The sequence below is a fragment of the Vulpes vulpes genome, chromosome 4, assembly GCF_048418805.1.
Source record: "Vulpes vulpes isolate BD-2025 chromosome 4, VulVul3, whole genome shotgun sequence".
NCBI lineage: Eukaryota > Metazoa > Chordata > Mammalia > Carnivora > Canidae > Vulpes > Vulpes vulpes.
The window spans coordinates 99533167-99557251 of NC_132783.1; the positions used below are offsets into that span (position 1 = coordinate 99533167).

At 52.8% G+C, this 24085-nt stretch overlaps 1 protein-coding gene across 1 annotated transcript in view; it reads right to left on the minus strand.

Annotated features, from left to right (window-relative positions):
* Nucleotides 1–484: 484 nt before the first annotated feature.
* Nucleotides 485–24085, minus strand: part of FGF18 (fibroblast growth factor 18) — a 34125-nt gene continuing 10524 nt past the window's right edge. Inside the window, exons 3-5 of the mRNA XM_026010354.2 lie at nt 19528–19708; nt 7868–7974; nt 485–1609 (exon numbers count right to left, since the gene is read on the minus strand). Coding sequence (XP_025866139.1) covers nt 1343–1609; nt 7868–7974; nt 19528–19708 — 555 coding nt within the window. The 3' untranslated portion in view covers nt 485–1342. The remainder of the gene's footprint in view (nt 1610–7867; nt 7975–19527; nt 19709–24085) is intronic.

A 24085-nucleotide genomic window follows, 5' to 3' on the forward strand; every position in this document is an offset into this window, starting at 1 on the left:
AGTAAGTGCTTACTAAATATCTGTTGAATGAGTGGTTCCATCAATAAGTTAATGAATGAAGCAATGAATCAGTGAATCAGTGAAGTTCCCTGGAGGCCGGCACGCTTTTGGTATGTTTTTGGATAAATGCCCAGTGCACGGTAGAACATGGATGCAGAGCAAATGTACGTGAACATATGCCTGAATCAGTCATCCAATCAACGACTCGTGAGAACGTAATCTCTGTGAGGGCAAGGATTTCCAGAAGCAGAGGTCTCAGGCTGCATTCCCACGGCCTAGAGCAGTGGGTGGGGCACAGTGCGGTACAGTGAGTCAATAGTGAACGAATGAATGAAGGAGCAAACTAATGAGCGAGGCCCCAGCTCTCAGCACGCCAAGCGCGCAGGCCCAGAAGAAGGAAACACAAAGGGGCCCCCCCCTGCCCTACCTGAGCCCTACCCCCCGCCACCACTCACCTCATGTTTTTTTTAAATAATTTGTCGATTGTTTTTAATTGTTGAGGCAGTAATACTTGGTTCATGAAACTGCAATATACAGAGAGGTGAAATAAATAGCTTATATATATATAATATATATAATATAGCTGGTTTTAAAATATTCCCTTATCATTGGTGTACTAGGTCACGTGAGTCACGGAAGGTCGATAGCAGCATCCTCCAGAACTGCGAGCAATGCAGGGTCACTTGATTGGACGAGGCCGTCTGTCGTCGGAAGTCGAGGCGCCAGAGAATTCCGAGGGGCACACCTTCCCTGCGCGGTGTCTCGGGACAGCTTGCAGCGGACAATAAATAAATGACTGCAAACCAGAGAGCGATTTTTGTTGGAGTTTGGGGCAGGGACAGGGGATTGGGAAAGAGGGGGGAGTCTGGGGGTGGGTACTACTTTCTCTTTTTTCTTTTTTTCCCTTTTTTTCTTTTTTTGCTTTCTTTTTTATTTTTTCTTTTTCTTTTTTTTTTTTTTTCTTTTTTCTTTTTTTGCTTTCAGAACCTTTGGGAAAAAGGACTTTGGTTTCTTAAAGTGTTGTATTCCTCATTCAAAATCTCCTCTGGGCACTAGTTTAAAGTTGTCTGTTCCTAGAGAGAGACAAGCACCTGTACGTTGACAATAGTCCCTTTTCGTGAGTCTTTTGTCATAGACAGGGGGTTTCAAGTCAACAATAAAATCCTTATCACCCCCCCTCCCCCCAAGAGTTTTGGTTCAGTTTTTGTCTTCTTTTAAACACAATGTACAAAAATAGAGCTTCTTCCTAATTTTTTCATGTAAAAATATTCCTCTGATGCAGTTCTCTGTGAGTGTGAGTGTGGGCCTGGGGGCAGCCTTGGGGAGCTGCGGTGAGGCCAGCCTAGCCGGGGTGCGTGGGGCGGATCCGTCGGGACCTCTTGGTCACCGTGGTGTACTTGAAGGGCTTCTGCAGCTCTGCCTGTCCCTTGGGGTAGCGCTTCATGAAGTGCACGTCCTGCTGGTTCTCCCGGGTCTTGGGACCCTTCCGGGGCCGCCCCTTCTTGGTGAAGCCCACGTACCAGCCAGAGTACTTGGCAGACATCAGGGCTGTATAGTTGTTCTCCAGGACTTTCTCAATGAATACACACTCCTTGCTGGTGCCATCGGGCTGTAGAAAGCAAGAGAAGGAGGAGGTGAGAAGGAGAGGGTGGGCTATGAGGGGCAGAGCTACGTGGACAGGGTGTGGACAGGTGATGGAGGCTTGGGACAGTAGAGTAGGGGGCAGTAGAAGGCCTGACCCAAGTTTTGTCGCCACTAATTTCACTTCCTGGATCTATGGAGTGGACTTGTCATATTGGCCCCTGCCTCCTTCCCTACCCACTAATTAGGTAATAGATTCCCGTTGTCATTCAGGAATCCATCCCTTCCCCCACTCACTACCCTACAGCCAGGGGCTTCCACCCCAACTCTACTAGAACAAGAGACCCAGAACTGGCCAATGAAACATTATTTCCCAGGACTGGTGCAGAGCTGGGTATGTGGCCTGAGCCATCCAATCAGAGTGCTCCTCAAGACCCTCGTATAATCCCCCCAAAACATAGGCTGCTTTAAACTTGAGGAACCCCTAAGGCTGAAGCATAGGCAGCTATCTTACCACCATGAGGAGAAACTCTGTCTGACAAGGCCAACACAGAGGAAGGAAAGCCAAGAGGAAGTGAATGAGAGAAACCAAGTTCTGGTCACATCCTTTGGGCTCTGGACCAAGCAGTATCTGAAGCTCTTTACCTCACTGTGATGTGAGCCAATAATATCTCATTTCCTTTAAAGTAGTTGAGATTATGTTCTATCACCTGCAACAGAAAGGAGTCCCTGCAGATGTGTACAAAACCTGTCAGCTACTCTACTGCCACTCAACTCCACTGCAATATAGTTAAATTTAAATTACATTAATGTGGGATATGGTGCATTTTAAATGTTTGGTGTGAAGAGGGGTGGGGACCTCCAAGAATAAGAGAAGAGTTTTTGCATGGCCAAATTCCAAAGCCGATCTATGCCTTTGGTTCTGAGATTTCAGGCTCCCCAGCAGATGTGTGAACTCCCTAGGAGACAAGGGATGCCGGGCAAGGAGTACTAGATTTCGAGTCAGAAGATGAATCAACTCTAACACTTCCTTATGTGACCTCAGGCTAGTTAATTCCACTCTCTAGACGTCAGATTCCTCATTTCACCAAACCGGGACAGTGACCCCTGCGTCACAGACATGTTGTGAGGAATGATACTTATAAATGACCCTCGTACACAGTAGGAACTTGCTAAATTATTTCTGAAGAGCAGGTCTTTCAGATGGTTCTGGCCTCTCTCCCTGGATCGGATCTGGACAAAGGACGGTGGGAGGCAGGGCTCTGAATCTCCTCCCTGAGACAGCCGAATCACTCTGTGTAGAAGAGTGGGAAGCACACAAAGCTGGAAGGCCTGAATTAGCAGCACTCGAGTTTCCAACTAACATCTCCAAATTTAGGCTGGGCCCACTCCTCTTTACGGACGGATGCCCAGCCAAGTTGGAAGCCCAGCGGTCTGGCTGTGCGTGGTGACTGAGGTGTGAGTTCCAGCCTTTTGTTTGAAGTGGAAAACAGGCTGGGGCTTCCAGGAACGTTCACCTTTGAGCGGAGGGCAAGCTTGCGCCCTGCAGACAAAGTGCTGAACTTTGCAGAAAGGGACAGGCAGGGTAAGAAAACATTCTCTGGGGGCTGAGATCTTTCGAGGAGGTTGCACAGCAGGCAGGGGGTGGGGTTGGGAGATATGTGGGACCCAGAGGACAGTGTCTGGGGGTGGGGTTGAGCAGTGAGGGACTCTTGTGAGGGAAGTGGAGCATATGTATAAGGCAGGTAGAGGGGAGTGGTCTCTAGGCTCCCCCATGGATAATTCTGGAAGCTGCCTATCCAACCTAAATCCAGGTGCTCTCAATGGGACAGTCACGGCAAACTGAACAAATCCCATGCCATGCTTTTCCCCACTACAGAATGCCCGACACTACCTGGGAAACTTCTTTCATCCTTCAAGGTCGAGCTCAGTAACCACCTCCTCCAGGAAGTTTTCCTTCACTGCCATCTATCTCCCTGGGCATTTCCTCTTCTTCACTTAAGCCTCCATTCAAACCTCCAGGTCTTACTGGGCTCACATACTCTATCTTCGCCCCTTGGCATCCCTTCCTCCTCCCACCCTCCAACAGAGCAATTCCACACCTACCTGCCTCCTCGCTAGCCCAAGAGCTTCAGGAGGTCAGGACTATTTGTCAGTTGCCCTCATGGCTCAGCATAGGTCTCGGGTACCCAGAGCATTTGTGGTTGAATGAATGAAAGTTCTGGGATAGAAATGGTGGCCGTGACCTTCAAAGGGCTTTCCTCTAAAAGAAAGTAGACGCTGCCTCCCAGATCCCTCGCTAGTGTCCCAGAGACAGTCATGAGCTGTGGGAGGCCCTCCTGAGGGATGTGCTGAGAAAGGGGTACAGCAAGCAGAGGACCGGAGCTCCCGGCCTGGTGCACTTGGTCTCCCTACTAATCCACTCACTCATTCATTCAGCATTTATTGTTGGTCAGTTATAGGTCAGACATTTCCACATACATTATTTCATTTCATCCTCTGAACTTCTCAGGTAGACCCTCCCTGCTAGAAGAAAACAGAGTTCAAAGAGGGCAAAAGGGTTTGCCCAAGGTCACGGGGCTTGTAAGAGGCAGAGCCAGGTTTCAATATGCATTTGCCACTGCAGCTCATTTATCCTCTGTCCAGTTCCATAGAGGTCCGTGAGAAGAGAGGGTGTGGAAAAGTGGGCACTGCCTATCAAAACATCTCAACTCCCCAAGGCCCATATAGCCACCATCAGCATGAAGCAAGGTCTTGGATGTGCAAGGAGTGTGCACAGTGCCTGGCACATGTGCTTCCACATGTCTGGGTTTACTTATGAGAGCTGAAATTCCCAGCACCCAGGAGCTCCTTGGGAAGAGCCATGGTACCCATGATGGTCCTAAGCTCCCCCAGTGACAGTCACAGGGCCCTCCTGTGAGCTCAGATACAGCAGATCCAAAGCTAATGGCACTCCGCAGCTGGGCTTGCCCATCCCCTCTGCTCCTGACTACCTCTATGACCCTGCTATTGCTTGCCAAGATTTAAAAAGAACACCTGTGCTTGGGCCTCATCCCTAGAAATGCTGACGCAGTTGGTTCAGGCAAGGCAGACCATCAGTATTTACAGAGTGAGTGAATATCCCATTGCAGAACCTTGGTGATTAAATAGAATTTGAGCATCACCCCCTCCGCTCCCCCCCCCCCAAAACACACACACACATCCAACCTCCTCCTTTCCAAATTGGAGTACTTTTCTTTCTATTTGATCTGAAGACTGAATCCTGACGACATCATTTGGCCCCTAGATCCCGTCTTACTTGAAACTGGAACTACCCCCTGGACGTTTTTAGTTACATGAGCCAAAAAATTCCTTTTCTGCTTAAGGCATTTTGAGTTGGGCTTCAGTCATTTACAACTAAAGCAGTCTTCACAAAGATGTGATGGTGGGCAGAGGACCCCTCTACCCTGAAAGGTCTGGGGCCCTGTGCTGCCCCAAAGAGGACTCCAGTGATGGCACAGGCAGGGGCAGATGAAAAAGTAATCAAACTGGGTTGAATATTCAGAGACAGGGGAAAATGCCTAGCACATAGCGCTCCATACTCAGCAGCTGTTTATAGAATGGAAGGATGTACTCCCTCCTGGGCCAAATGGATGTGGGGTCCAGAAAGGTGGTAAAAAGCAGGGAAGCTACCTGAATATGCAGGGGATTGGGGCAGAGCTTTCGTATATGATCATTACGGTCCAGCAGAGTTGTAGCCACAGCCAGGGGCCCAGAACATCTGAAAAGCCTCTGTTGGGGGCTCAACGCAGGTGCCCCACTGTGGTCAAAGATGTGCAAGGTTGGCACCCGGGGTCAAGACCACCCAAAAAAGCCATCCTGTTAGACCACTCTAAGGAAGTCAGAGCCTAAGATGAAGTCAAGGGTTCCCACAGGTGAAGGAGTAACTTTGTGGCCTGGCTTCAAAGGGGAAGTGAATGAACATTTTTCAGGTGCCCACCAAATGCCAGCATTATCATTGCCATTTGACAGATGAGGACATCGAGGCTCAGCAGTTAGGGCACTTGATGCCCTGTCCTGACATGAATAATTCTGGCTGTGGGTTAAGACAGATGGTAGATGGTGTGGTCCCAGCGATGGGTTTTGAGATGGATTGGGGGTGGAAGACTGGGGATGCGCTGAGGCAACAGTTCCTGTGACGTATGAAGCCAGAACAGAGGCAGTGGCAACACGAAAAAAACACAAGGGTAACCCCAGGACCTTGGAGCGGCCTGCCTAGGAGGCTGTGATGGACCGGCCCCCCAGGAGCCCGTGGCTTCTAGCTGCAGCAGACAGGAGAGCGGGGCGAGGCAGAGGCCAACAGGGGGCCCGCTCAGAACCATCCCGGGGCAGGTGGATTTGGGGGGCATCCTTGGGGGGCATCCTTGGAGGGCCCGGGCCAGCCCAGAAGCCCGGAGCCTGCACGGGGATGGGGGAGCTGCCGCGAGGCGAGCGGGAAGGAGGGGCCCCCCCGGGGCTGCGCCGAGCCAGCTGAACCGCCCCCAGTACTAATGACGGGAGAGAGGGCGAGGGGCAGGAAATCGGAGCCGGCTCCTGTGGAAGCGGTGACTCAGCGGCGGCGGGCGGCGGGCGGCGGGCGGCGGGGCTGCTCCTCTGACCCGAGCGCGCCCTCCGGGGCTCACGCTGCCGGGAAGCGCGCAGACCGGGGCGGGGGGCGGGGGGGCACCGGGCTCGGCCGAGGGGCTCCGCCGCGGGCAGTCGGGCCTGGGAGGCCCCGCGCGGGCGGGACGGCAAAGCGCCACGGGAAACGCACGGCCCGGCCCGGGGACCCGCGCCCGCCCCGCCGCGCCCCGCCCCGCCGGCCCCGCCCCGCCCCGCCGCGCCGGCCCCGCCCCGCCCCGCCGGCCCCGCCCCGCCCCGCCGGCCGCCGGGCCGCGGGAGGTGAATCACTAATTAAAACCACTCGTGGCGTCCGGGCCGCGCGCTCTCGCTCGGCGGGTTACTCTTCCTGCGCTGAGAAGCCCGCTGGCGAGGGCAGTCGGCGCAACCTCCGCCTTCCAGACGGGCCTGGAGTCCCCGCAGCTCTAGGGTGGGCCCTGGGACAAGTGCCTGGGACGGCGCCAAGCCTCAGCTTTCTCATCGGCGAAGTGGGGGTGGTAGTGGTTGCACCTCGCGGGATTATTGGGGAGTACTTTTTGCACAGTGCCTGGCAGAAAGTAGGTGCTCAGTTAACAGAAGCTACTGGTGGTGTTATTATTAACAAATAATAAGCAACAATACTCTGCCCCAAGTCCCCGGCCTGTGACACTCTCCCCAGCACTAGGGTGTGGAGTAGGGGAAGAGGGATAAGAGTTGAGGGATTCAGGAAAACAAACCCAGGGCTTGAACAGGAGTTGGGGCTGTGCTTTCTCCTCCCAACAACAGGTAATAAGGACAAATTACCAGCCAGGGCCTTGCTCCCAGGCAGGAAGAGCCATCCTCCTTAGAATCAGGATCTTACCCCCACAACCCAACTCCACCTGTCCAACAGGAGCATTATTACAAGTTGGATATGGGGATGAGTAGGGTCCCTACAAAGGGCAGGGAACATAAAGCATGACCCCATGGAGCTCCTGACAGTAACACCTTCCACTGGAAGACCCAAAGGAAGTAACTGTACGAACTTCACAAACAGGCACACCCAGGAAAAAAGGGGGACACCAGGCAGCACCCATGGCGTGGAAGCTCAGAGCCCCGGGCATGTGGGTCCACCCCACTCATACCCACACCCCACTCTAATTTCTTACACGCAGCTCTGCTGCCTATTCCAAAGTCATAAAATCTTCCTGAAATGCTGAAACTATGAGGCCCAGCGCTGAGGAGGCAGCTGGGTCCAGGAGGTACTATACTTCACAGCAAATCCCTGGCAAATGTTAAAAAACAATGCTGAAGCCCCAGCCCGCGGCCTGCGGCTTCCCTGTTCTCAGACAGCAGACACACACAGGCAGGGAGCCGCTGAGCCGCTCGGGGTTCACATCCAGCAGGAGAGATCGGGACCCTGCATGCTCCACAAAGTCACAGTCATGGATACCTCATACAGGCAGGCTGTGATGTGGGGGCAGAGAAGGAGCGAACGGAAGAGATTCTAGTTAGAAACAATCTCTCTCTCTCTCTCTCTCTCTTTTTCTCTCTCTCCCTCTCTCTCTCCCTCTCTCCAGGCCTGTTTTCCGTCTGGGCCTGACAAGGCCCTGAGCACCCTGTTCCAGCTCCCCAGAGTTGCCAGGGGGAACCTGCCCAAATACCCTGGGAATTCCAGACCATTACTCACCTTCCCCACGAGCTTGCCTTTCCGGTTCATACATAGGTAGAATTCCGTCTCCTTGCCCTTGATCCGGACTTGACTACCGAAGGTGTCTGTCTCCACTAGGAGCTGGGCTTCGAAAGGCAGAGAGAGAACAAGATACATTTTTTTTACCAGGGGCAATGGTTTGGCCAAAAGGCTCAGCAACATGATCCCTGACCTTGTCCTCCGACCCCCTCACTGCTCCAACATCAGGCACGGGGGAGGCTTTGAACAGGTCTCATCCGAGCACCCTGCCCCTTATGCAGCCAGAGAAGTCTTCCAGTCATTTGTTCTCCACCCCCAGCTCTCTTGACTCCACTTGGGACCTAGATGGCTCCCAGCTGGATGGTTGTTCTGCCTCTTGTGGCTAAATAGCAGTGTGTCCTCCCCAAATCACCTACCCAGACCGGCCCCTCACCTCTTCCCCAGAACAGGCTATTCACACAGCCACAGGTATAACCCCAGAGAAGTAACAGTCTCTGGAATGAGAGCACAGAAAAATGTATACAAGTTTGCATGGGCATGCTCACACCCTACCCCGCCTTGGGGGAAATCAAACTACTTCCTCCAAAATTTCGGTCAAAGGCCCCTTCCTCTAGGGCAAACATCTAGAACCCCTGCTAGTGTCCCCTCTCCACTCCACACTTTTGCCACCTGGAGTGGGGAAGGCCTCTCAAGGGGAGGTTTTTTGGCCCCTGGGAATGGAGGCTATCTCCATAATATTCTGCTTTCCTCAATCAAGGCCACCAAGGCTGAAATGTAGCTAACTTCCAGGAGCCTGGAAGTCCCAAGCAGGACTCGATATGCCCTGGTTCAGAGTAGGAGACTCCATATTAAACCATTCTCCATAGAGCCTCCCTTAGGAGAGGGTGTCCAGAGCTGATCCCCCAAAGCCCTGACTGAGCAAGGACGTCAAACAGGTCAGCCCAGGTGGCTCAGCGGTTTAGCGCTGCCTTCGGCCCAGGGCATGATCCTGGAGACCTGGGATCCCTGCATGGAGCCTGCTTCTCCCTCTGCCATTGTCTCTGCCTCTCTCTCTCTCTCTCTCTCTCTCTCTCTCTCTCATGAATAAATAAATAAAATCTTTTAAAAAAATAAATTTAAAAAAAAGGACGTCAAACAAAGGGTGACTGTCCCTTGATTAGGTGTGCTGTGTCCAGAACCCTCCCTGTCCCTCTGCCAATCCACTTTGTCTCCCCAGTAAGGTGCTGTGTGACTTCAGTAGGCCATGCACCCACCGTATCTGAGCTCGTCTTGAACTCCGATGCCTGGTTCCCTCCCCAGCACCTCCTCCTACTGCTGCCTTCTTTGCCTATAACCCCCTCACCATTCTCACCCTCCCATCTCTGACCCTTTGCTTTCCAGCACCTGCCCCTCCCTCAGCCACAAACTTTTAATTTCAGTGACAAGGGACTTCCTTCTCCATAACAAAAATCATAGCCCTAAATACAGCATCTTTGGAGCCACAAAGAGTGTACCTCAGTGCCCCTAAAATACACTAGGTATGATTTTAATAAAAAAATTTAAAAATATATACCCTGGTGCCCTGCTGTGAAAATTAAAACCATCTGGAACTCAGGATTTCCAATAATTAATCTAGCCCTCCTTTGACACCACTACTAATTAAAATATGATACCCCACCTTTCCAAGGAAAATAAGAAGAATTTACATAAAATTTAAAGATCTAACAAGAATTCAGTAATTCTAGAAACAGGGAGGGAGGGGGAGGCACATTCTTCTCTCCACCTTCCCCCATCCCTAGTAAACACGGAGAGGAAAATATAAGCAACACGGAGATAGGGGGTTATAAGACCCCCATCCTCCTTGCTCCCCTTTAATTCAAACTCCCTATAACTTTCCCTGGGAGCCCAGGGCCAAACATCAGAGCAGCCTGGGGCTTGCTTTCTGCATCTGCTGGCAAAGCTCAGGCCCCACACAGGATGGAGATTGCGGGGTTCAGGAGGGTCTCCCAATCCCAGGAGCTTCCAAGGAAGAAAACACACGTAAGGGAAAGACAAGAGATTTGGAATATGCAGACCTTAGGTATGAATCCCTGATCCCACCTGCCAACTGTGTGACCTTGGGTCTCAGTTTCCTCACCCATAAAATGGGTATAATCATCCTTACTCTTCAAAAGTTATTGTGAGGATTCCACAAAAGGGAGGCAGAAAGGGCCTAGCACCTGTTCTCAGAGGCCAGGTAAGAGAAGTAACTATTATGTAAGTTTCGTAATAACTGCAAAACAAAACTGTTTTCCCTTAAAAACAAACACAGACACACACACACACACACACACACACACACACACACACACAGAGCATAGAGGGGAGGAGGAAAAATCCTTTGTGTGGAAAAGGGTAGAAGTAGAGCCAAAGTGGCCTCCCCAGGCATGCCCTCTCACCTGAACTTCTTCAGCATCCTCCAGGGTCACAGGCATCCCACACTGTGAAGTGCATCAGAAAATGCCTTGGGCTGGGACTTATGGGGTCTGATTCCATTTCTGGCATCGCCACACTGGGCTGCATGACCTTTGAGCAAGTCACACCCACCTCTGAGTCTCAATCTCCTTACCTGTGCGGGGGGGAGGGGCCCAACCCTATTCTGATTCTCTGGGACTGGGGCAGAGCCTAGGAGACAGGTAGGGATAGAGACTATAGAAAGGGGGTCAGGCTCCAGGACTATGGCCCAGGCGACCCCAGGTGAGTCTGAGAGAAGACTGCTCTGTCTGCCTCTCCCAGTATGTACCTGGACCTCTGTCCTCAGAACAGTTCCTATCATTGTGGCTCCCACATGAGCCCACGAAGTATATACATCACCTTGAGTGTGGGTGGCTTTGTCCCCATTTTACAGTTTAGGAGACTGAGGCTCAGAGAAGTAACCCAGCAGCAGTGGCTGACATCAGGTCTGCCTACTTTCTGCTGGGGCCCGGGCACCAGGGGAGGGCCTCCAACTCCAGGGAGATGTAGTTCCCTGCCCCCACCCCCCACCCTCCCCTAACACTCATCAGCCACAGCCCACCACAGGAAGCCCTTTGCCTGAGCTGTCCAAAGGGGCTGGGGCTGGGGCTGGGGCTGGGGCTGGGGGTGGGGCTGGGCTGCACCTCCACCCCCACAAACCTAGCTGCCCTCACCCTAGCATGGGGAAGGTCTGCTCCAGATGCCATGCTGGGGAGCCAGAAGTCTGTTCTCCCCGACCACAGCAGGCCTTGCCGTGACCTAGACTCCACTCGGGCGCATGACATAATGAGAAGGGAGCTGGGCCAGAATTATGTAAAGTCTGCGGGGAGTAATAGCAGCAGCAGTTCTCAGAAAGAGAGAGAAAGAAAGAGAGGGCGAGAGATGAAGAGAGAGACCCCACCCATCCAGGCCAGGTTTGCTCCACAGCCTACCTCGTCCACAGCATCACGTTGCCCCTTCTCATGACCCAAGCCCCCAACACGCAGCTCTCAGGAGCCTAGAAACCTCCTCTGGGCTCAATTCCATCCTAGAGGCCTGTACCAGGCCAGGTGGGAGGAGTATGGTCGTTATCTGGCTCCACTCCTCATCAGACCTCCTCTCCAGGCATCCCCTCCAGACTGTACAACTCAGCAGCCTCCTCCCTCTGCCAGAGAGATCCTTTTAAAATATAAAATTAATTTTATCTCTTCCCTGCTAAAATCCTCCTAGGGATCTCCAACTCACTTAAAATCTAGCCTCTTCATGGGGACTCATATGGGGGCACACACTACATCCCACCCTCACTCACAGCCCTCCAGCCAACAAGACTCTTTGCTGCTCCTTTCTGACACACCAACATACTTCCACCTCACGGCCTTTGCACTCAGCTGTTCCCTCTACCTGGATGCTGCCTTGCCTAGAGCTTCCCATAGAGGCTTCATTTCTCTTAGGTTACCACTCAAATGTCACCTGCTCAGAGATGCCTTTCCTGGTCACACTGTCCAATGTCATACCACCCTCTCCAGTCCAGCTCTACCCATTCCCTGCTCCACTGTCTTCAGAGCTCTTCTCCAAATTGTCTTAGTTGCTGCCTCTACCTACTGCAAGGTAAGCTCCTCTGCAGCAGGGCCTTATCTGTCTTATACATCACAGAGATTTCTAGCACCTCGCCCATTCCTGGTAAATGACCAAGAAGTAAATTTTAGTAGATGCATAAACGGCTCTGTGAAGTAGACACGAGTAACACCAAGAGTTACAGAAAACCCAATTCAGGGAGGTGAAGGGACTGCCCAAGGACACACAGCTGGCCAAAGGAGGGTAGATGTGGAGACCCAGTCTGACTCCACAGTCAATGCTTGGCCAGTCTGCTCCCCACTGATGTTCTCCTGGTACAACCCCTGCCACTCACTAGAACTCTGAGCTCCCACCCACCCGTCCCTGGCCTCAGGATTACTATCACATATACCGACTTGCTGTGTGATAAAGGGAAAAAACCCTGTTCATCTCCAGGCCAGGCCTACGTGACCTCCAAGGCCTCTTTCTGTTCTGCCCCTCTAGAAATTATCAGTAATTTACATTTATTTAGAGTTTATGATGTGGTGGATATTGTTCTAACTCCCCTATATGCATTCTGTCCCTCATGATATCCTTACAATAATCCCATGAAGTTAGAACAGTTATTATCATCCCCATGTCACAGGTGAGAAAACAGAGTCCCAAGGTTATACCATGAGGGAGCTAAAACCCAGGCAGGCTAGCCCAGAAGTCTTATCTTGTCCATCGCTCCCTTTACCTTCCCTCTGCATCAGCTCTTCTCCTGGGGGAGTGAGTGAGTGAGTAAGCACCAAAGGCAGGGAAGGTCTTTGCTTTGACCTCACTTTCCTGAGGCTGAGTGACTATCACCAGAGATGCCTACATCTCTAAAAACTCATACTGCTTTTTTTTCCTTCTCTTTTTTAAATGCTGAAATAACAATAATAATTTTAAAATAACAACAAAGGGCACCTGGGTGGCTCAGTTGGTTAAGCGTCTGCCTTTGGCTCAGGTCATGATCCCAGGGTCCTGGGATAGAGCCTTGTATTGCGTTCCCTGCTCAGTGGGGAATCTGCTTCTCCCACTGCCCCTCCCCCCAGCTCATGCCCCCCCCCTTTAATAAATAAATAAAATCTTTTTTTAAAGTCTTATTAAAAAAATTTTTTTAAATAAAAGTTACAACGAATACTTGAGCATTTACCATCTGCCAGGGACTGTGCTTAGTCTAAATGTGCAGTGCCTCACTTGATCCTAAGTCCCAGAGGTAAAAACTATTACACCCATTTTATGGATGAAGAAACTGAAGCACTGAGTAGCTAAGTTACATACCCAGAGTCACATGGTAGGGCCGGGATTTGAACACTGGCAGAGTAACTCCAGAGCTAGTCTGGGATTCAGAGGTAGGCAGAATGGGACGGACACCCTGCAGGCCAGCTATCATAGAGAAAAGGGAAGTGACATTGATTGACTGACTGATTGACTGCTTGCAGTGTGACTCCCTAGCTGGGCCTGCTAGTGTGTGATCCGGGGCCTCACTTTGAAGACTTTTGGTTTGAAGCGTAGGAAACGGGGGAAAGACACAGAGAAGCAGCCAAAAAAGCAGACAGAGACACAGTGCAAAGAGAGACACAGGAGACAGGAACCAAAGAGAGGGAGCCTGAGAGAACAAAGCTGGAGAGTGGGGGTTGCTTCCCCCCACCTTCAGCCACAGGCTAAACCCCCCTTCAAGAGCTGCAGGCGAAGTGTGGGAGCCAGGAGTCCCCTGGGTCCCATGTGAGGTGGCCAGCAGCTGGCGGGCCTCTGTGTTTCCAGTGCTGACTGTGCTTCTGGCCACTCCCCAGGTGTCCTCCAGTGAGGAAATATCCTTGCCACAAAAGGCACTGGGAGGTCAAAGCAAATCAGTCCTCCCTCCCCCTGAAAGTGGAGCAGGTGGAGAGGAAGGGGCAGGGCAAGGAAAGCTTTCTGGAAATGTTTCCACATCACTGTCCACACACACACACACACACACACACACACACACACAGTGTTTCTCCCAAAGTCCCCTTCTCCTAAAGTCCCCCAAGGAGGTTTGCAGGCCACGTGGGCTGGCTGGAAAGGAAGAGGAAAAAAATCAATAGGATTGATCAGGAGCTATATTTAATCCTAGCCATAGCTCTAGTGTGGCCATTTTAGCTGCAGAGTCAGCGAGGTGTGGGTGACCACTCTTCACTGGGGACAGAAGTTATGGGATATGAGCTCAAAGGGCAGGGATTTTAACGCCCCTTCCCAGCTGCAAGAGCCTGGGGGAAGCCAGGTCTGTTGCTTCTTGTATCCCCTTAGCACGATGCAGAGCCAGCAGGCTGGAAGAATGGAAGGGAGGATGAGAGGACCAGGAGAGGAGGAGGCAGGGAGCACTGATTTGCCAAGTGTCTACTGTGTGCCTGAGCTCTGTGCCAGGCACCTGCCTCAGGGGGAGCACTCCCAGACACACAGATGGCTCGTCCATGCAAGCACTGGCTCAGGCATATATCGAGCACCTGCTTGTGGCTGGTTCTGTGCATGGTGATACAGCAGTGAACAAAATAGACAAAAGCCCCCTACCCTCAAGGAGTTTGCATTATAACAAGAGAGACAAAGAGCAAAAGGCTAAATACATAACAGCATATCTAGTAGTAATAAGAGCTAGGTAGAAAAATATGCCCGAGAGGAGACAGAGATGGGAAGCCTCTGATAAGGAGACAATTGAATGGAAGCCTGAGTGAAAGAAGGGAGCAAGCCATTGAGGATATCTGGGAGCGCAGCATGCTCAGGTTGAGAGGACAGCAAATGCAAAGGTCCTTAGGCAGGAACATGTCTGGCATGTTGGCTGGTGGGTGGGGCTGGCGCAGAGTGGGCAAGGAAGAGGCAGTGTGGCAATCAAGAGCCAGGCCATGCTGGGCCGATCCAAGAACTGGGATTTTATTCTCAGTGAGACAAGCGCCTTTGAGAGTGGAGTGACACGGTCTCACATTTCGGGCTGCTATATGTATGGACTATGGGAGTCAGACTCAGAAGGTACAAGGGTCTCTGCTGTGTCCGCCACATCAGCCCTTGCTCCTTGCTCAAACACAGCCCTCCAGGGGGTACCAGACTGAGGGAAAACGGGGACCAGAGGACTCCCCTCATCATTTCATCTGCTCGGTAAAACCCCCGGAACACACCACACACCTTCCTGTGTGAGCCACACAAGTCAGTCCTGATTATGCTTTGAGTTGCCCCATAATCACTTTATATCTTCACCCGGCAACCTTTCAGTGGGGACCTGCTTTCTGCCAAGCCTTGTACTGGATATGCGGACACACAGAAGGATCTCAACTTTCAAGGAGCTCATGTTCTCAGCGGGGGCAAGGTGAGCAGGAAGGTGCAGGCCGGTGCTGGGATGGGCTGACTCCTCCCAACCCCACAGCAGTACCACAGCTGGAGGCACAGACTAATCCATGCCTGAGCTCTCGAGGAAGCCAGCATATACCCCACACCCAGTCCCCATGAATGGTGAGGAAGCCTGGGCTCAGGGAAGGAATGAGAAGGACCCAAGGGCACATTGGAAGTTAGAGAACTAGATTCTTGCCACTCAGAGCCAGCCCCTGAGATGGAGCAGAGTCTGGCTTGGGAGTAGCATGAGGGCTGGGACCAGGTATGTCTTACCACCATATCCCAGGCCTCAATAATTCTGTGCTGAGTGAGGGAGGGACCCCAGCTCAGACCACACACAACGAGAAGGTCCAAAGACCCTTCCTCCTCTGACCCGACAGCAGCCATAACAGGCAGTCCTGCTGCTTGGAATCATGCTAAAGAAGCCTCTTTTACCAGCAGCTGACATGGAAGGGCCTCACTGATGCAAGACAGACATGGTCCCTTCTGGAAGCCCCAGGCATTAATCCCTGAGAGGGGAACCTCTATCAGAACCCATGAGGGTACCCCCACACCCAAACAACAGCAATGAGTTCAAGTAGTTGTTATTCATATTTTTCCTTTAATAATCATACAATCTTTGAGCATGAGATTTGCTCTCATTCCAATTACCCCATTTCAGAGAAAAGCAAACAGGATCAGAGAGGCTAACTCAGATCCGAGGTCTCCAGCTTGCAGGTGATGAAGCTAGATTCAAATCTTGTCCAACTCCAGAGTCTACGTTCTCAACCCCTCAAAAGATCACTTTCCTGGCTGACACGACCCCTCCAGGGGGGCATTGCTCAGGGGTTGTTCTAAGGACAGTCAGTCCTGGGAGGCAGGCCTACTGCAAAATGTTGGGTTTGGGTTTTTTTATCACTTTTTTTTCTCTAATAGAAAAAAAAAAAAAAAAACCTTTTTTCAAATGAAAACAGGAAAGAATATCTAATTGTACCACTTATAAAAGCAGTGTTGCCCCCACACCACCAGTCCCACTGCCGGGATCCCTACCCACTCCCTGAGCATAGACTCAGTTGGCCCTAGGCCTCAGGCCTCCTCTTCTAAAACTCCAGTTCTGTCACTGGCAGCCCTGCTTCCCGCAGCCAGGAGGACCTAATGCCTCCATACCCCGAGCTCAAGTGCATGGATCCCGGAGGCAGGCAGAGTGGGGCTCTCTCACCCTCTCTTGGCAGAGGAAGAAACTAAGCCGAGAGCCGGACATGCTTGCCCCAAGCTTTGCAGGCTGCTCAGTGGTAGAGCCGCAAGCAACAAAAGCCCAGGTGTCCTGCCTCCTGGTGCGCTGCTGTTTCTGCAACATGGTGACTGACTGCAAGACAGAGATGGCAGGGACCTAGTGCAGGAAGGGGAGGGGCTGATGTAACAATCCTAGGGGGGTGCGGTGGCCCTACCCTGGGCCATGGGACCACCAGCTGCCCCCCCTACCTAAACCTTTAGCTTCCTGGCTAGCACACCTGTGCCTCCAGAGCCTGGCCTGCCCTCAGACATCTTAGAGTGCTCTGGGAAAGCTTTGAGGAGCCCTGGGAAGGTCTTCTTACAGAACAGCATGGTGTGGGGGCCCCACTCACATCTACGCAGGTTTCAGCAAAGACCACTCACAGATATAAAGTAGGCCAAGAGCTCCTGGGCCGGGTACTAGGACAAAAGTGGGCCTTCTTCATCTTGTGCCTGCCCTGAGTTTCACAGCTCAGGATGCCATGGCACCTGAGATTCTGAGTGCCTGTCAGGACTCCAGATCCCAGGTGTTTATGGGGACCCTGTTTATACTCAGCAGTTCCCAGACCACATTATAACTGCATACAAATGCAAGCCCCAGACTGCATCATTCTTTCAGCAGCAGAGTCCTGAGAAGGAGGGACTGTCCTGGGTGGGTGGGGGGGCCTCGCCTGACGGGGGACTACTGGCTGCCCATCCCCCACACGCAGGGCAGGCCCCAACCACAGCCCCAACCTCCAGGCTGGCTTGGCCACATAAATCACCCTCCCAATAATATTTGTATTGATTATCTAGATTGGAAGCTTCAATTGGCTCCATTGTCTCACTTCCTCTCCCAGGGCTCACAGATGGGGTCCCTTCACCTCATCTGCGTTTCTAATGCGACACTTAAATGAAGCAGTCTCAGCAGCCAGCAAAGCCCCACACTGCCCTGGCTGTGGGGGGGCTGGAGGAGTGGTAAACATATTCCTTGAAAGTGAATGATTCAATCTGGGGTTTGTGGAGCTGGAGAAGCCAAAATGGGCTAGTTTCTGGATACGCAAAGTGTGGCCCAGCCACACCATCTGGATGTGTGTTAGAAATGCGGAGCCCAGGACCCACCCCAGACCCACCAAATCAACATCAACATTTAACAAGATCCCTTGGCGATTTCCAGACGTGTGAATGTCTAAGAAGCACTGCTCTAGTCCAGCCCTTGTACTGGATAGACAGGAACCTGAGGCCCAGAGGAGGTGCAGGGCTCGCCTGATGTCACACAGCACGTGAGATCCCCTGAGTCTCTATCTGGCTCAGGAAGAGGAAATGAGAGGCAAGTAACTTCTGGAGTGAGGGGGTGGCCATTTCTGGGCTCCTCGCCCGCCAGAGCTCCTACCTCCTGTCTCAGGGCATGGACAGATGGTTCAGACCAGAGTCTGACCCCCCTGTACTCTCCCAGCCTGGAGGGGCCAGAGAGAGCTCCAGGGACTCCCCAGGAGGGCACCTCCCTCCCGCCCCGGCCAGCCAGCTGCCCCTTCCCTGGCAGCAACTGGACAGCAGATCCCAGGGAAAAGCACCACCTGGGTCTGCCCTGCCCAGTGGGGAGCATGAAGAAACAGAGGCCCCAGAGAGGCAGCCAGTGGAGGACCTGGGAGAAGTAGGGAGGAGGGACTGAAGGGAGGGAGGCAGGGAGGACAGAGACAGTAGGGAGGGGGAGATGGAGAGATGGACAGAAACAAAGAGGGGAAGGAGTGAGCACCAGCAAGGAGGGGAGAAGGACTCAGACAGCTCAGTGGGATCAAAGCTGCGGCAGCAGCAGCAAGACTGAGAAAGGAAGAAGGGGACGGAGGGAGGGAGGGAGGGAATGGAGGCAGTAAAGAGTGATGGCACAGGAGAAGGGAAGCAGCTGGCCCAGGAGATGGGGAGCCCAGCCCGGCCCAGCCCTGCCCTGCCCGGCCTGCCCCAGCCCCCAGGAACGGTGCAGCTGCCACACTTGGGCCCTACCGTGAGGTCAGTCCTGCCCTGGGGCGGAGGGAAAATAAATGGTGTCCAAGATAAAAGGTCCAAGAAATTATTTGTCTTGTTGTCATGTCTTGACTGCAATGGGCAGGGGCCGGCGGGCAGGCGGGGCATCATCCCAGAAAAGCCTAGGCTGGCAGGCCTACGGTGTGCATGTGGGACCCTAGCCCCAGCCCCGCGCTTGGCCTACCCACAGCCCCAACTCCCCTGCCCAAGGCCAGCCTGGGGCGGGGGTGGTGGTGGGGTAGGACAGTGATGGCCTGGGACACCTCCCAGAACCTGGCCGAAGAAGGCAAGAACTGGTGAGGCAGAGTCAGTATTTGCCCAGACTGATACCAAAAATCCTCTCAAGGCTCTGGGGAAGTGGAGTCCTGTTTCTCTCACTGCTGAGGGCCTTTGTGAGCTGGGGGCTAAGGGTGGGAGGGGGGAGTCAGGGTGTCTCATTCCTCCCAGCCCCCCTTGCAGAGACAGCATGAGGTGAGTGATGGTTCCCAAACACCCCAGAGGAGGGCTGGACAGTTTCAGGGTCAAGGGCAGGTCAAAGGGACAGTAGCCCAAGGTGCTGTGAGCACCATTCCTCCCAGGTGTACTGTACAAGCCCAAGCTCACAGAGCACATACCCACACTCACACCCATGTGCACACATGTGCACCCACACTCACACCAGGCTGATTTCCAGCACTACCAGCAGCATCCAAAAAAGCATTCCCTGGAGGCTCCCCCCGTCTGAGCAACTGAACCTGGGGCTGGTGAAGCAATGCCATGGGGCGCAGCTACCTGCTTTAGGCCATGCCCAGGCAAGCCACTGATACCCACAACAGCCAGCATTTACCAGCAAAAGTAATTTTCATTCCCACCTTCAATCAGTACTCCCACCAAGGCTCTCCGGGATACACTACTGCATCTCCAAGTTTATAGATGAGAAACCTGAGAGCCAGCTATGCCAGGTGCGAGATTGCACAGTCAGCACAGGGCAGAACTGGGATTTGAACCTGAGGTCTCAGAGGTGCGCAGTGAGGGAGGAGGGAGTTGGCACCTACCATACTTGTCCCCGTCCTCGCCGCGGGCACTGATCCTGCGGCCCAGGACCTGGATGTGCTTCCCACTGGTCCGGCTGTAGAGCTGGTACAGCCGCAGCTGCTTACGGCTCACATCGTCCCGAGCCCGCGTCTGGTTCTCCACGTGGATGCGGAAGTCCACGTTCTCTTCGGCCGCCAGCACCTGGCCAGGGAGAGGGGCATCAGTGATCTACCTTGGAAGTCCTGGGTGCTCTGCCTGTAGGAGCCACGTTCACACCAAAGAGCCAGGGCCCCCTCCGTGCTGTCTCTGGACCAGGCCCCGGTGCAGACTCTCCTCTAAGAGACTCACATCTCCGCTGTTACCATCCCCATTTCACAGATGAGGCAACCGAGGCTCACAGCAGTGAGGTGTGTTGCCCCCAAGGTGGCCCAGCTGGGAAGTGGCAAATCTAAGAATCAGGCCTAGGTCTGCTGGACAATAAAGCTTGCTATCTTTCCACTAAAGCCTCAAGTTAAAGCAAGAAGTATGGAGCAAAGATTTCTCGTGTGACCTTAGGCACACAGATTCCTTCTCAATAAAACAGTAGAACAGAGCCCCTACCCTGATGACACTCAGGGTGGCTGTGAGGATAAAGTGAGCAAGTGGGGAAGTATCAAAATCTATAATCTATATGAAGATGGGGGAAGCGGGACGCCATGGCGTGATCGTGGAGACGCGGGATTGAGTCCCGCATCGGGCTCCCTGCATGGAGCCTGCTTCTCCCTCTGCCTGTGTCTCTGCCTCTCTCTCTCTGTGTCTCTAATGAATAAATAAATAAAATCTTTTTTTTTAAAGGGGGGGGGTAGCCCGGGTGGCTCAGCGGTTTAGCGCCGCCTTCGGCCCAGGGCATGATCCTGGGGACCTAGGATTGAGTCCCACGTCAGGCTCCCTGCATGAAGCCTGCTTCTCCCTCTGCCTGTGTCTCTGCCTCTCTCTCTCTCTCTCTCTCTTTCTCTCTGTGTCTCTCATAAATAAAATCTTTAAAAAAAAAAAAAAAAAGATGGGGGAAGGATGGGAGGCACAGCAGGAAGGGCAGAGGCCTGGTGAGTCCTCCTGGAAAGGAATGGGCCAGAATCCACTGTCACTTGTCCCCCAGGAGTTGATGTCCGGGGCCAACCCTTCCATGTCCAGAGAGTCCTCACGCTCACCACACTCACCCAGCCTTTGCCCACATCCCTGGCCTTTCTTAGAGAACATTTCATTTTGCATCCCCCACCAAAATTCCCCATATCCCAGAGGTTCAATTCATATGGGACCACATCCTCCAGGAAGCTGCCTCTGGTTTCCTGTGCCAACGTATATCTCTCTAGTCTCCCTTCCTGAACATGCCACCTCCTCACCAGCCTTCTGTTCCCCCTCTTGCCCTCTGGTTGTCTGTCTTCCACCAGACCCGATCACCTTGTATAATGTTCTCCCCTCCCCACCCTCCAAGGCTTCCCATCACATTTAGACAAAGGTCTCCATCAGGACTTCAAGGTCTTCAGGATGAGCCCCCTTTTCATCTTTTACTACTCCCTCACCCCCAACTATACTGACTGCCGTGTTATGCCACAGAGCATTCCAAACCCAAAACACACACCTGCCTCAGGGCCTTTGCACTTGCTCTTCCCTTGGCTTCAATGTTCTTTCCCATATTTCTACACTCTGGCTCCTTTACCTCATTAGGGTCTCTGCTCAATGTCACATCCTGAGACAGGCCTTCTTTGACTGTTTTTCTGAAGCAGCCCCCACCTCTGTAACTTTCCATCTCTCTACTATGCTTTGTTTTTTTCTTTCTAACATTGACCAACCTGACATAACACCTATTTATCTGGTTTTTGTCTGTCTCCCCTCAACACTACATTGGCAACACCATGAAAGCTGGGGCTGTCTCCTTCTTGGTTTGCTGCTATATCCCCAGCATGTAGCACAGGAGAAACTCAAAAATTTGTTGAATGCATGAATGAATGAACAAATGAACATTGAAAAGATGTGGAGTCCTGTCATTCCATTTACTATTAAATTAGGTTTTATATGCCCTGCTAAATGTCTGCCTGTCCCTTCCCATCTTTTTTTTTTTTTTTTTTTTTTTTTTGTCCCTTCCCATCTTAACCATAAAGCTGAACAATTCTCAAAGCCCAGACAGCATTCTTGGTTTATTCTGTGTGCCCATGAGGTCTGACATGATGCTGGGCACACAAGACCTCACTCCCATGAGAGCATGGCCTACTCAGCCCATCACAGAGCTCTTGGAGCCAGGGCTGCCCAAGCATCTGAATCACCTCTCAATCATGAGCTCCCAAGGGCAGGGACCGTGTTCTCCTCATTGCTACATCCCATGCCCACCCCAGGGTCTCTGTCCTCAAGCTGACCTACACATGTCCCCTGATGCTAGCCTGGGCCTGGCAGGCATTCCAGCTGGATCATATTATTTATCCTTCATTATCATTGTCAGGGCAGAAGTATTATCCCACATCACAGATGAGAAAACTGAGGCCTTGAAGCTGAACTGACAAGGTTCCAGAACAAGCAATGGCAGAGTCAGCCCCAGTTAAAGCCCCTCTTCCAGCCCCACATTGCAGGGTTCCACTTGCCCCACCAGCGCAGTCAGGAGGAGGTCCCGGGGCCAGAACCCAGGGTGTGCCCCTCCCTCACTCAGGGACCCTAGGCAGGTTACCAACCCTTCTGTTCTTCAGCTTCCTCACCTAAAAAATGAGAGAGGTGACAACAGCACCCACCTCATGGGCTGTTATGCAGATAAAATGGATAAAGTCTTAGAACAGTGCCCAGCACAGAGCGAGTACTCAGGAGCCTTAACTAAGAGAACACATGGGTGCCCTTTCAGAGGCTCACAAGGAAAGCCCTGCAGACAGAAGCCTTTCTGGAAATACAAGTAGCCCGCACTCCCAACCCTGAAGAGAGGGCACCTCTGCACACAATCGCAGTCTAGGAAGACACTATTGCCTCTGAGCCTCCAGACAACCCAGCAACAGGGAAATGCTTGTCACCTCCACTTAACAGATGTAGAAACGAGGCTCAGAAAAGTTAACTCAGTGGCTTGGAGCCACAGAGCCTGGGGCATGGGGCCTGGCTGCTGGCCAGCCAAGGAGGCATACCCTTCACTCCCATTCTTCTTGATGGCCAGCCCCTGTCACCAATTCGCAGCCAGAGTCTGACACCTGGGGCCCGCCTCCTCTCATATCTTGATGCTCAGGGAGGGAAGAGCTCCAGCACTCCATGAGGTTTGCACCTGGTGGGCATGTGTCCTGAAGATCACCCCCCACCCCCGACTCGTGGCCCTCAACCTCCCCTCAACCTCCCTGGAATGAGCTCCCGAGGTAAGCTGGGCCCATCCCCTCCCCCAAGGGCCATCCTCCAGCCTCCTTTCCTGCCCTCCAACTCTCCTCCTGCTCACAAGAGACCTTATCGACCAGAGGTCAAACCAATCTCCTTACCCTGGGTCCCCAAGGGGAGCTGTCCTGCCCCAGAAGCCAGCCTCCCATTAACGATTTTCTCCCTGGCCCACTGGACAGAGGCAGTGCTGGTGACCCAGGGTCAGCAGGGGCTATCCGGTGGTCCTTCCCCAGGATGTGGGGGGAACAATTCATCTTGCCCAGCTTCCACCATTTAAGCCACATTCTGTGGTCACATCCTTCCCAAGGGAGGCAGCAGGGGTGGCTTCTGACACATAAACAGAATCCATCCTTCTGATAATGCAGAGAGACCCCTGGGTTTCCTGGGCAAGACCCTTGGGGAGTCCCAGGCATCTGCGTAGATCAGGTCTTCTGCCCAGGGCACCCTGCTCCCTCTGCCCAACTGACACCTTCCCTCAGGTGCTTCCTCTGGAAGCCCTTCCTGCCCCCCCCCCCAAACATCCCACACACAACTGGGTTAGGGCCTCTGGGCACTATTGTAATGGCTTATCATCCCCACAGTGCAGCTCACCCTGGGGTCTCCAGTTCTGGCGAATATTTGCTAAATGACTGTGGCTAGGATTAAGGAAACCTGAAGGCCAAAATCAGCTCCACCACTCACCACCCAGACAAGCAGAGTGCTCCACAGAGGGGTGGCAAGGGGCATTCTTAAAGCTATCAATTGCCAAGCTTTCCTCTGTTCCAGGCACTCTGCCGGAACCTTTATATGTGGTACCTCCTCAGCCACTCCTGGAGGTGGCACCAGTTAGAGCTCACTTCATAGACTGGACCTTTGAGGCACTTCTCCAGGGCCACGGGAGCTGGAATGTGGGCAAGCGGAGCACTAGCATCTGCCTCAGGAACATCCTCTTCCTCCTGTTTTCCTGCTCAGAGTGGCAGGTGACCTGGCCTGAGAGGGGTCCTGTCTTCCAGGCTTTCCCGGAACAGTTGAAGCTGCTCTCCACTGGCTAACACCCTTCCAGGTGCACAGTCATCTGGGGTGTTGAGAAGCTGCAGCGTGAAAAAACGAGACTACTGCAGCACTCACAAGGGAAGCAGGGTTGGCACGTTCAGGATGTGTCCTTGGGTGGAGGAAGGCACCTTTGTTACTCTGCCTTCCCCCACCCCAGCTTCTCTTTTGGGTCTA